The 13,734-nt window shown below is 35.3% G+C and overlaps 1 protein-coding gene across 1 annotated transcript; it reads left to right on the top strand.

Moving 5' to 3' along the window:
- The first annotated feature begins 12,013 nt into the window (after nucleotides 1–12,013).
- On the top strand, nucleotides 12,014–13,577 carry LOC131009823 (transcription factor TGA4-like). The gene is made up of 3 exons (XM_057937229.1): nucleotides 12,014–12,608; nucleotides 13,201–13,428; nucleotides 13,503–13,577. The coding sequence occupies exons 2-3, from the start codon at nucleotides 13,207–13,209 to the stop codon at nucleotides 13,575–13,577; spliced, it is 297 nt and encodes a 98-aa protein (XP_057793212.1). The 5' UTR covers nucleotides 12,014–12,608; nucleotides 13,201–13,206.
- Nucleotides 13,578–13,734: the final 157 nt, after the last annotated feature.

A 13,734-nucleotide genomic window follows, 5' to 3' on the forward strand; every position in this document is an offset into this window, starting at 1 on the left:
ACACCTCATGATAAGTGTGCAAAGTCTGTCTGGAAATCCCAGCTTCCTCAGAATCGCTTCAAGGTAGTCCCATTCAATTCTGTCGTACGCCTTACTCATGTCGAGCTTGAGCGCAGCATACCCCTTCCTACCTTTCTTTTTGCTTCGTATCCAATGTTGACACTCGAAGCTAATCAAAATATTATCCGTTATCAGTCTCCCTTTAATAAACGCACTTTGAGCTTCATCAATCACCCTTCCCAAAATAGGCCGCATGCGATTCACCAACACCTTAGACACAATCTTGTACGTAGTCTTGCACAAACTCAATGGTCGGAAGTCAGCCACCTTCTCCGGTTTGTCAATCTTCGGGATAAGGCAAATAAGTGTATGGTTCCATTCCTCCACATCATCTCGCCCATTAAGAACAGCCATGACACTTTGAGTCACATGGTCGCCCACCGCCGGCCAAAAACGTTGGAAGAAACGGGCATTAAATTCATCCGGTCCCGTCGCTTTTGTAGGATGCATATCAAAAACGGCCCGTCTAATTTCGTCCCTCTCATAAGGCTTCTCGAGTGCAGCCACTTCATCGCAAGTGAGTCTTTCCTCAATCTTGCTAACAACTTCAAAAATATCCTCCATATTAGGCCTGCTTGAACTGAAAGTTTCTGGAAGTAATCTGTGATGATCAACGCCTTATCTTTCTCTTCTTCCTTGACCTGCCCATGCTCATCATGCAGCCTCTCAATGGCGTTTTTCTTCCTCCTCTTCGATGCTTGGGAATGGAAGGCACCCGAGTTTCTGTCCCCATAAGCAAGCCAATTAACCCATGCACGTTGTTTCCAATGGCATGTTTGAGCTTCCACCAACTTTTCAATTTGATTTGAGATCTCCAAAATCTGCTGGGGTGTGGACTTTCCTCCCAGATTTCGCATGAGCAACTGCCTCTCTTTACGCAATTTCGCAACTTTCTTATCCATCTTCTGAAATCTCTCCTTCGCCCATTGTTCCAAGAATTCTTTACATTTGTTAAGTCTGCCAGGAAGGTCTGAAATATAATGGTTAGAGGACCATTCACAAAGAAAATCTGGGGTAAATTTTTTATCAAAGAACCATTTATCCTCGAAATGAAAACGCCCTTTGCCAAAGTTGGTGATATTACGATCTGTCGACTCAAAACGGCAAATAATTGGGCGATGGTCGGACCCAAAAAAGTCCAAGGCCTGATAAGCGGAATTGGTGTAAGTTGTATTCCATGTTGCATTTCCAAGAAACCTATCAAGTCGTTCAAAAATAGGTTCATCCTTCCGCTTGTTCGTCCACGTATAGCCACAGTCAGGTTTGGCAATTTCATGGAGGCAGAAAGATACAAACTTAGATGTGGCTGGACCCATTACCCTGTTGGAGCCCATAGATGCACTTATCTTTAAAATGAGATATTTTTGTTAAAACGGTGGTACAAAATTGAATATATGCTTTAGAATTTAATTATTCTCCCGTTCCTAAAAATTATGCTTTTATTACTATATTGGGGCATCCCTAAAAATTGTGGTATTTCCTTATTTGAAAATGACTCCACAAATTTTTTCTCCCGCTATTTATAAAAAGGTGTGAGACTCATTCTACGTAAACACAACTATCACACTTTTTTTTAAAATCCGTGTCGATCTAAATTTTCATGAAAGGAGGTAGTATTTGGGGACTTCAAAAAAACTGGAGGACTTCCATAGAAAAGCAAGCAATGTTTAAGCCGTTTAGTGTCACCAGTCATTTCTTTTTTGTGCACAGATCAATCACCATCTATCACTTCAACAAGATTTAATTATCAACAAAATCGGCCATATCTTCAATGTAATTAAAACTAAATTATAAATTAAAATCAATAAATTAAAAAGAGTGTCTAAATTTAAGTATAGTTTATGCGTTAACACAATCCAACAACGCACTAATCAAATCAGCTACTTTTTTTTTTTGGGTTAATATGCAAAAACACCCATAACGTTACCACTCCAACTACACTTAAGCCCCTAACCTAACGTTGATAGCAACTAACACCCCAAAGTTCATTAAGTACTACAATTATACCCATAAACAAACAATTTCTTTCACAAAATTAAGAAATTCATTTTTTTAATCTATATAATATATAAAAGAGGAGTTTTCTCCCTCCTTTTTTTTCCACCATTTTTTCTCTCTCTTATCCCATCAATTTTTTCATTATTTTTCATCTCTTTTTTCTTTTACAATTTTAATACTTTTCTAAATAATATCAAATTTAATTTATGAAGAAATATTTAATAAGCATCTTATGGTTAAGTTTGTAACAAAATATTTAATATGGTATAAAAATTATTAAAAATAAATTTAAAACAAATAAGTTATTAAAATTTTAAAATATTCTATTTTCTTTCTCTTTGCTAAAATTTTACAATTCTTTTATTTATGTCTCTATATGAAAATATTTATTTATATAAAAAAATTGATGGAGAAGAGAGAGAAAAAAATGTGGGAAAAAATGGAGGGAGAAAACTCCCGTTTTATATATTATATAAATTAAAAAAATGAATTTCTTAATTTTGTGAAAAAAATTGTTTGTTTATGGGTTTAATTGTAGTACTTAATGAACTTTGGGGTGTTAGTTGCTATCAACGTTAGGTTAGGGGCTTAAGTGAAGTTGGGGTGGTAACGTTAGGGGTATTTTTGCTTATTAACCCTTTTTTTTTTAGGCAAAATCAGCTACTATTTCAATACATGTGAATAACGCAATACTATTAATCCAAAGTAAATTTAGTATTCCCAGCAATTAGGTTGATCCCATGGTTAGGATAAACAAATTAGACAAATCCATGATTAAAATTATAAAGAGCAAATATATATGTCTACAAAGGACACCAAACGGTGCGAACTTCTGTCCGTGAATAATGAGACTTAGGGTTCAAATCCCACCGCTCCCTCTCTTTGAAGTAAAAAAAAATAAAATTATATATATATATATATATATATATATATATATATATATATACCGTGAAAATACTTTTTAAAATAAAAATAAAAACGTTTTTTCAATGTATGAATTTTATGTAGAACACGTATGAATTCATCCAACATGGTTGCGAATCAACTGTAGATCTTGATGATCTAAGGGCTGAAAATTATTTATAGTTTATATTTTAAGAAGTGTTTTTATTTTAGCCCTCCCCTATATATATATATATATATATATATATATATATATATATATATATATAGGGGTGGACTACTGTGAGAGCACATCTTAAAATAAGAAATAAGAGCAATTTTTAATGTATGAATTTTATGTAGAACACGTATGAATTCGCTGTATAAAAGTATGAATTATGAAAAATAAATTTTTGCTACCTTTGGGATTCGAACTCAGGACCATAAATCCATCCAACAAAATTATGAATCAACCGTAGATCTTGATGATCTAACGGCTAAAAATGATTCTTATTTTATATCTTAAGAAATGCTCTTATTTTAGCCCTTCCCTATATATATATATAGGAATGGGATCATATAGATCCCAATGCTTATAATAGATCCCTAGATCCAAATCTTGACCACACATTTATGACATGTGGCGCATCAAGATGGTGACACGTGGCAAGGATTCCAAGGCAAAATCTGGAGGGGTAAAATTGGAATGTAATTTTCGGATTTAATAATTAAAAAATATATATATTTTTTTAGATTTCCTCAAAATAAATATATTTTAGATGCATATAGTTTCACACAAAGATGCATAAAGTTTTCACATGAAATGCATAACTTTGAACAGAAAAATGCATTTAATTTTTCCAGTTTTGGTATTTTCACCACCCCACCCCATACCACCCCCCAATCCAGCCCACACCACCCCCCAACCCTCCCCATTACCACCCCCCAAAAATAGGCATGTTTCACATGCATATAAAATCAAACAAAAATGCATAAAGTTTTCACATAAAATGCATTAAACTATACAAAAAATGCATTTCATTTTAATAAATCTGGTAGTTTCGCCACCCCCCCCCAGCCCCTGCCCCCTCCCTCCCCACCCCCCCCCCCCCCCCCCACCCCCCCCCCCCCCCCCCAAAATTTTTTTTTTTTTTTTTTCAAAAACTGATTTTCTAATTGCTGGCCCACCCCCACCCCCACCCCCACCGACCCACCCCCCCACCCCCCACCCCCCCCCCCCCCAAAAAAATTTTTTTTTTTCAAAAACTGATTTTCTAATTGCTGGCCCACCCCCACCCCCCACCGACCCACCCCCACCCCCCCCACCCCCCCAAATTTTTTTTTTATTTTTTTATTTTTTTAAAAACTGATTTTCAAAAAAAAAAATTTTTTTGGGGGGGGGGGTGGGGTGTGGGTGGGTGGGGGGGTCAGTGGTCAGAAAATCAGTTTTTGAGAAAATAAAAAAATTAAAAAAAATTTTTTTTTTGGGATGGGGGGTGGGTGGGTGGGGGGTGGGGGTGGGGGTAGGGGTGGGTCAGTGGTCAGAAAATCAGTTTTTAAAAAAATAATTTTTTTTTTTTTTGGGGGGGGTGGGTGGGGGGGTAGGGGGTGGGTGGGGGTGGGGTTCTGGGGTGTGGGGGGTGGGGTTGGGGTGGGGTGAAATCTTATGCATATTTATATGAAACTTTATGCATTTTTATATGAAAGTTCATGCATTCTCGTATGAAACTTTATGCGTCTAAAATATACCTATTTTGAGAAAATATAATTTTTTTTTTTTTTGAATTTCGAAAATTACATTCCAATTTTACCCCTCTCCAGATTTTGCCTTGAAATGCCTTGCCACGTGTCACCATCTTGATGCGCCACATGTCATAAATGTGTGGTCTAGATTTGGATCTACGGATCTATTATAAGCATAGGGATCCACCGGAACCCAACCCTATATATATATATATACTGGGAGAGGTTCAAGAAAGAACCATAAATAAAAAAAGACCGGAGAACCATTTTCAGCCATTCGATCATCAAGATCTACGGTGGATGCATCATCTTATTGGATGAATGCAGATCCTGGGTTCGAATCCTGAAGGGAGCATTTTTTTTTTTATTTTTTTAGTGCATTAATTTTAACAGCGAATACATTAATTTTTACAGTGGATGCATTAGATTTGATGGTTCTCCCATTCTCACAAATAATATAGTTCTCTCTAGAACCACACCCTATATGTACTTATATAAAGTACACGCACTCATTATTCATACCTATATATATATATATATATATATATATATATATATATACTTATATAAAGTACACGCACTCATTATTCATAAGGGAGGGCTAAAATAAAAACACTTCTTAAAATATAAAATATAAACAATTTTCAGCCCTTAGATCATCAAGATCTACGGTTGATTCGTAACCCTGTTGGATGAATTTGTGGCACTGAGTTCGAATTCCAAATGTAGCAAAATTTTATTTTTCACAATTCGTAATCCTGTTGGATGAAGTCATACGTGTTCTACATAAAATTTGTACATTAAAAAATATTTTTATTTTTATTTTAAAAAGTGTTTTCACGATAGCCCTTCCCATTCATATATTACTATCTTAATTAGACAAAGTAAGATGGAATCGAATTGAACATAGTATATCATGAACTAGGTTTGCCATTTCAATGAATAAAATCAAGAACGCGAGAATGAAAAGCAAAAGAAACATTCCAAAATAAAAGATGCATGAGAAATGGTGAGACAGATTAATTTGTCTGAGCAAATATTTGTAGTCACAAACGAGTGCAACAGTAGTTCTGTTTCACACTGTCACACAAGTTGGACTAGTTTCCAAGATACATAAAGATAAAAAACGCTACAAACCTACAATCTCTTTTGCATCATTTCCTATATATGGAAACTAGAAATGAAACCCATATTTTAGGGAATGAAAGCGATGCTCAAACAATACATGTTTTTTTTAGGGTTATTGTTATATAAATATATGAACTTTTAGTTCATGAATTTTTCCACTAATTTTAAAAATGGTAAAAAAATATACAAATATTATGATTCTAACAAGTTAACCACGATTTTAAATTGAGTCCAAATTAAAACTGATATGGTATCTTGAAAATTCGACCTGGCCCAAATGATCAATTTAACAAACGACGTCGTACACTTGCGCATTAAAACATCATCTTTTCATTAGGGTAAATAAAATAAATCATATTTTTTAAAATTAAAACACAATGTTCTTTATTTTAGTGTTCATCTCATCAAAAAGAGAGGTTCATCTAGTGTCCTTAATCTTGTTGTTCATCCCGACCTTAATCTGTAGAATTGAAGTTTGAGTGAAGAATCCACTACGATTTGTGTGGGGCATCTGGGATCAATATGTGTTGACAATATAATACGATATCACTCAAATTAGTATCTAATTAAGAGTTTGATTGATTTTGAATTAATATGTAGAGCTAGATAAAACTAACGATAATAATTTGTCTATAGTAGATGTAAGCTTAAGGAGACAAAAAGAAGCAAAAATTAACTTTTACCACTAAGAAGAAAATTGCTAAATTTCTGGACTTTTTATGAAATTGAGTTCAGTGTTCGTCAAGCAAAACACATGAAATTGTTGGACGCTTATATGTCCGCTTAAATGTCCCAAAGAAGAATACCGTACAATTTTGCCATTCATTTTTTTTTTCATATTGTTGATAATTCATTTAATTTTTGTCATTCAAAATGTCATGTCAATTTAAATTTTACCAAAAATTAAATATTTAGCTAAAATTATTACGACGAATTTGTACTCCCTCTGTCCACGATATATTTTCACTTTTCCATTTTTGATATGTCTCATCCATAATATTATTTCCACTTCAATTCTATTTATAGCATTAGGGGCCACAAACTTCACTCACAACAATAATGAGACCCAAACTCCACTCATAACAATACCAACTAATACCAACTACTATCCTCTATTTTTTTTAAAACTTGTATTATTTACAAAATGAAAATATCGTTCATAAATTAAAAACGATATCGTGAACACTTTAAAAATTTGTAGAGATGCACGCATAATTCTTTCTTTAACAACTTGACAAATATATCTAAAGCTATATATAAAGTTTTCGTGATGCACTCAAAAAATAATATACATAAATATATAACAATAAAGCTAAAGCTGAGAACCCCATCGTGTAGCGTGTCCCATGTTTGCGGGGCGTGTACATGAAATAAAATAAATTATCATTTTTTTAATTGTTCTCGTGTATAATTGGAATATTGGATTGAAGCCGGAATAACTCAAAACGATCAACTTGAAAGACTCAGGTAATTTAGGATTAATTAACATAGAACTCAAATTTACCCAGCCTTGCCTTTGATAACTCACAAATTCTCATGTCATATTTGATTGTACGGATGAAACGGATATGATTGTGTTCAGGCGCGCGTCTGAATGAATTTGGGCCGAATAATTCAAAGTAATTATTGTTATAATGAAAAATAAATACTAATATTTTGAAACATTACATTTATTTATATCAATAATTATTTTTTGTTATAATAATAATTATTATTTAATTAAAATAAGTATACCACTGTCGCGCCCTTCGCTGCTCTGTCAGTCATTACTGGTTGGAAAATACTCCCTCTGTCCTATAAATAACTTCATCTTTTTCCTTTTTGGGACGTCCCCAAATAACTTCCTATTTCTTTCTTTCCATTTTTGAACAACTACCTCACCATTAATAATACTTAATTTATTCTTACTTTTCACTTTTCACTACTCTCAATACTAATTATAACACATTTTCACAACTTCCAATAATAATTATAACACTTTTTATCCACTATCTATACACTTTACAATTTTTCCTTAAAACTCGTGCCGTCCCCAAATAGGAAGTTATTTCAGATACGGAGGGAGTATGAATTATTCAACGCAATTATTATTGTGTTAAAAAGTAATGGTTTTGAAACATTAAATTTATTTATATCAATAATTACTTGATCAAAATAAGTACACTGCCGTCACGCTCTTTGCTCCACGCTTGCACCTTCGCAGCTTTGCCAACCACCCGCGTTTGCACCTGTGCCCCCGCTCTGCCTTGGCCGCGCTCGCGCCTTCCCCAACTCCCGTGCTCTCAATTACGCGCCCACACCCTTGATTGGGTCGGGTTAGAACCGGTCTCATTTATACACTCGGAGACCAACTCTTGATGATAATTTAACAATTGTATCCTTGATATGTTTAATTATTACATGCGTTCGTAATTGTATGTAATAAAAGTATTTTTTTTATAAAATTAATCAAGTCGAGTTGAACTAATTTCTAATGTTTATATATTTTTATTTTCAATTCCCAATACAAAAATTAAAATGAAATTTAAACGAAAAGAAGATAGAAAATAGAATTTTTAACCTTACTATATAGGTGAAATAATACCCACCAAATTACATGCAAGATTCATCTTTTATTATATATATATATATTAGAATCGATTATCTATCCATCGTAGACAAGCATAATGTGCTCACTATTAATGTGACAAGCATATAATTGAAATGTTGTCACTATTTGTGAGCACAATCGATACTTGGTCCACAATAAATATTTTTGTTTTAACAATACCTCATAATCAAATTGTTATCTAAATCACTAAATTTAAAAATGATAAATGAAAATATGATGATTTGTTAATTTAGTGACCACAATAATAATTATAAAATATCAAAATAAAAACATCTTAAAAAGAAAAATGGTGATGCGAGCCATGCTTACGAAAGTTGGTAACAGACATATTGGTAGTCTATATATAGGTGCGAGTGTGTGTTGCACTTCAACTCATTAACATAAATTAGGTGAAACCCATCTCCTCTGAAAATCAATCGATTAACACCCACGATATATATTTCAAAAAGAAAGAGGCAGAGCCCCCTCCTATTCTCACACACAGGGCCCTCAAGATCTGAATCTTTCTTCTTCCTTTTACATGTATATAAACACACCACTTGTACTAAAAAAGACAGCCCCTTTTGTTCCTCCACTCAGACAAAATCCTCCTTTCCTAACACCATGCACTATTTTAGAGTTCAAAATTTGGAGATTTTGTTTCTGCTAACGTTATTGCTCTCTTCTTCCACACACACAATGGTTGTCCGCAGCAGAGACATTTCCTCCTCAGAAACTCCGCCACAACAGTTGCAGGTTGAAAGCCGCCCGCCGCGAAGCGTCGATGCGTTTTTCTCCAGCAAAAGACGAGTTCCGAATGAATCGGATCCCCTTCACAATCGCTGAAGATCATCACTGCCTTTTCTTCTTAAATGTTTGTGTGAGAATTAAGAATAGTGTGTGTGTGTACCCTTGTATATGAATGTTTCTCCATTTTCATGTATACTACTCCTATTTCAGAAAATATTAAATTGTGATGCTTTTTTTTGAGGAGTGTTGAAGTCACTTCTTTATTTTTGGCCCTTTTTTTCTGTTTCTTTTTTGGTCTTGCTTTCTCTATCTTTTATCAATTTCTTGTTTGTTTCTTACACATTTGAAGTGGGTGAATTTCTTTTAAGAATTTCGGTGTGAAAGTGATAAAGATGCTGTTTCCTTACATTTATCAGAAAATTGTGTTCTTTATTTTGTTTTTTCTTCCCAAATTTTAGTTTTTTTTTTTTGGGTAGTAAAAACCAACTCTCAGCTCTCGATTATAATCTACTGATGGTAGTATCATAAATTCATATTACAATGTTGTGTGAAACCCCTAAGATTTTTTTTTGTTTGCCAAACCTCCTTTATATAATAAGAAAATCTACACCATCACTTTTTATAATTTTTACCCAAAAATGCAGTCACTTTGGAGTGGCAAGACCAAGTGAATGAGGTCATATTTGGACAAAAAATAGGAAAAAGGGGAAGAAAAATTTCCATGCATTTTTTTTCAAACGACGAAGGTATCTGACTATCTGTACGTAGCCAACTAGCCATTATTTATGAGTTTCACGTTTAATGAAAGTTCGCAAATCATATAAAATGAGAAATTAAACGTGAAATGCTCGACCTATAACATGTTGTGAGATTCTAAATTGGTGCCATTAATCCAAAAAATACTCACTAGCTCCACCACCACACTACATATCTCAAGAGAACTTGATATCTAGCGTCTTGGATGTTGATTATTGATGAGTTTTCATTTGTTTAAATTTTATCTACCACTTTTGATTAGTATAAGTGTATAACATTACATAGAAGACAATTTATTGGACAAGAGTACTTAAAATGTGGATAAATGAGAAGAAAATGGAGAGAGTTAATGGCCTTTTTCTCGATCTTGTGTCTTGGCTCCATGTTTCTTGTCTTTTTGAGTTTTGTCTTTTTGTCTCTTCTATTCTTTCTTCTTCTCCCTAACTTTCCACTTTTACAGTACTTTTCTTTCTATTTATCATCATTATTGCCTAAATTTTTGAAAATTTTGTAAAGTGTAAAGACTAAAAGGAATAAGAATACATTTTTATTCCTTTAAACAAGTGCATGCGCGGTCAATGGTGACGCTGGAGACTTCTGCATTCCTAATTTAATCTTCAGTATTTTGAAACATTTTAATTTATTTCAGCTGTTAAATGTGAAAATATTGTGTTATAAGGTACCGGTACTCCCATTTTATGACTTACGACATAAATAGTGAAAGAGGCCATACATTTTGACTTACGATCGACATAATTGATAATAACTATTCAACACTAAATCGTTGTCTATAGATAAATTTTACAACATATAGTATATATTTACTTAAATCAATACCGTTTCTTAACATATTCAATACTTTAACATTATAATATACACAAAATTCTAATTCTAATTCTAATTGAATGTGATACACGTAAATTGTAGATACCAGGATTCGAATCTTAAACATTAAAGAAGATGTCTAAGGTACAAAGTATATATGACTAATTAGTTATTAAATGAGATTGAATGTCACATCAAAGTGAAAAATGTTCCGTTCAATTGTTCTATAGAAACAATACTTAAATTTGAGCTTAAATCCAAAGAAATTCAAAATTTAAATGAAAGAGAATAAAATAAATTAGCGTGAATAAATCATGATCTTGTTAAAGTGATTAACGAACTACTAATGATTGGGTTGGGCACTCCATTTGTCACGTATTTAGCGTGGGCAGGCAGCAAAAACAAGCATGTTTTTTTTTGAGAGGGCATGTTAATTAACAATTAAGCTGCTCCTAATCAGCTTTAGGAGTTACAAATTATTTCGAGCTTTTCATCGAGAAGCTGAAAGCTGCTTTTCTCTTTTCTTCGTTTGACTACAAATTTAAAGCGGCGAGTACGGAACTCTCTCCCTCTCTCCGGCAGATTATAGATTCCCTGTTTGATTCCATTGGCTTATTTAGCTTCCTTGCTTTCACATACTAACCAGTTCGTGCCGGTAATGATGCCTCTCTTCTCATCGATAAGCCAAACTTATATTATATCCTTTCTTGTTGTTTTCTTGGCCCCTTTCCCTATTTGTTTTTGAGGTTACTTTTGAAATTTGATTATTCCTTAACTTTTTAGATCGAATTTATAATAATTATGATATATATAATTTACACTTATTTTTAATGTATTATTTTTAACACAAGTTAAAAGTTTCAGCCAAATATTGGATCAAAAGTATAAAAATACATAATTTAACCACATCCTCGGTCTTAGTTGCCCGATTTTTTTGCCTCCAACTATTAGTTGAACAATAAACAATTATATCACAAAAATTTGGGTGCAATCGGGTTCACTACAAGAATTATGGTCATAGACTACACAATATAGACGACATGCTTCGAAACGCGTAGTCTATTATGTAAATAGATGACGTATAGCTAAAGTATGTCGTCTATTTACTGCGGTCTTAGACAACATGCTTCAAACACGTCGTCTATTATGTTCATACACGACATAATACTTCGCATGTCGTCTTTAATGTGATAGACGACGTGGGTTATGCTTGTCGTGTCTTTTAATTAAAAATAAGAGAGAATTCCCCATCTCTCGTTCTCACTCCTCGGCTGAAACCCCCAAACACATCTCTCTCTCCTTACGCTGAGAGCTCCTCATCTCTCTCGATATGTTTCCGGCGAGGAATCCGGCGCCGCAGCCGTCGACCATCTCTTTCATCTGAATCGTGCCCTAGCTCTTCCTCAAATCCTCTGGAAAAGGCGAAGATGAAAAGCCCCAATTTTTCTCCTTCATCTGAATCGTGCCCTAGCTCTTCCTCTGCCCAAATCGTCGCCGCCCTGCTACAACTTCCGGCGGCATCGCCGCCCTACGCGGCTCTGAAACTCCGGCAAAGTCGACGCCGTGCACCGGAGTGTCTTTCTCTCTCAATTCCCGTTCACAACAGAGCTCGTCTGCTGGCGAATGGAGCTCGCCCTTCTCTCTTTCCCCGTGGATCTCCGCTGCGAATAGCTCCGGCGAGGCCGGCTGTCGCCGTCTCTGAAATTGGCGACGCCAGCGCCGTCCCCTGCTCCACATCTCACATCCTCACTCACGCGCACCCGACGGAGGCAAGGGTCGTGCCCAGTCCTCCCATCACAAACCGCCGCGACGCCGCCTCTTCTCCTGCCGTTTCGGCAGCCATTCGCTATTGTTTCCGATTGTCTCATCGACAAAGGTTGGTCCCAACTGCCGATTCGGCAGCCATTCGCTATTATTTCCCCAATTTCTTAATCCAATTGCTCATTTTTTCCATTTTAGTTTGGTTCTCATTTAACCAGGGGGCTTAGCCCACTGGCCACCAGGTCCTCACTTAAGTGAAGTGACCCGGGTTCGATCCCTCTTGGGAGCGAATTGGAGATTGGAGATATAAGGTGGATTTGGTGAATGGGAGAGATAAGGTGGTTCTTGGAGTGGATGGGGAACTAACTACTAACATCTAACATGACTTTGCCCGATCAAAAAAAAAAAAAAAAAAAAAAAAAAAAAAAAAAAAAAAAAAAAAAAAAAGTTTGGTTCTCATTTTGTTGTGAGCAAATGTTTGTCAGTTGAATTCATATGCTTAGTTGGTTGATTCAAAATGTGTGCTTTAATTGGTATAATTTTGGATTTAGTGAGGAGGATAGAAGATGGTTTATGGCGGCGATGCAAGGGCAGACAATTGATGTTATTAAGCGAATTGTGTTAAACGTAGTACTGTACTTTTGTTTCTAACACATGCTTTACACCCAACCTCTTGCACTTTTAATAATACATGTTTTTGGTGGCAGGTGGTTATGCCTCAGCTGCAGCCACTCACCGACCAGCAAACCGCCGATGTTGATAACTTGAAGCACTCGTGTATGCAGGCTAAGGACGCCCTGTCGCAAGGGATGGAGAAGCTCCAGCAGACCCTCGCGCAGAGCGTCACCTTCCTGCCTCCGGGAGCAGGAAACTACTGCTCCCAGACCGCCTTTGCCCTCGAGAACTTGGAGTCTCTCGAGAGCTTCATAAACCAGGTGTGTTTTTTGTTTTATAATTTCGAATGCAGAGTGTATAATGAATACCAATGTGGTGGATTTTCGACGTACAGGCGGATCATCTGCGACAGCAAACTCTACAGCACATGTCGTGTATATTAACTACGCGACAAGCAGCCACCCTCTGATGCTGTACTTTTGTTTCTGAACTCATACTGAACAGAGAATACCACTTGATTTTCTGAGTGATGAAAGGGAAGACAGTCTATGGCAAGGGAAGACAGTCTATCGTGCAAATATGGATACACTCTTCCGAAGGATCCAACCTGTAATTTGCTATGTAGT

This window comes from Salvia miltiorrhiza, chromosome 2 (genome assembly GCF_028751815.1).
Source record: "Salvia miltiorrhiza cultivar Shanhuang (shh) chromosome 2, IMPLAD_Smil_shh, whole genome shotgun sequence".
Lineage (NCBI taxonomy): Eukaryota > Viridiplantae > Streptophyta > Magnoliopsida > Lamiales > Lamiaceae > Salvia > Salvia miltiorrhiza.

Coding starts and splice junctions, on each gene's coding strand:
- LOC131009823 (XM_057937229.1), top strand. CDS start 13,207: ATGCCTCAGCTGCAGCCACTCACCGACCAGCAAACCGCCGATGTTGAT. Junction 13,429..13,502: donor TCGAGAGCTTCATAAACCAG/GTGTGTTTTTTG, acceptor TTCGACGTACAG/GCGGATCATCTGCGACAGCA.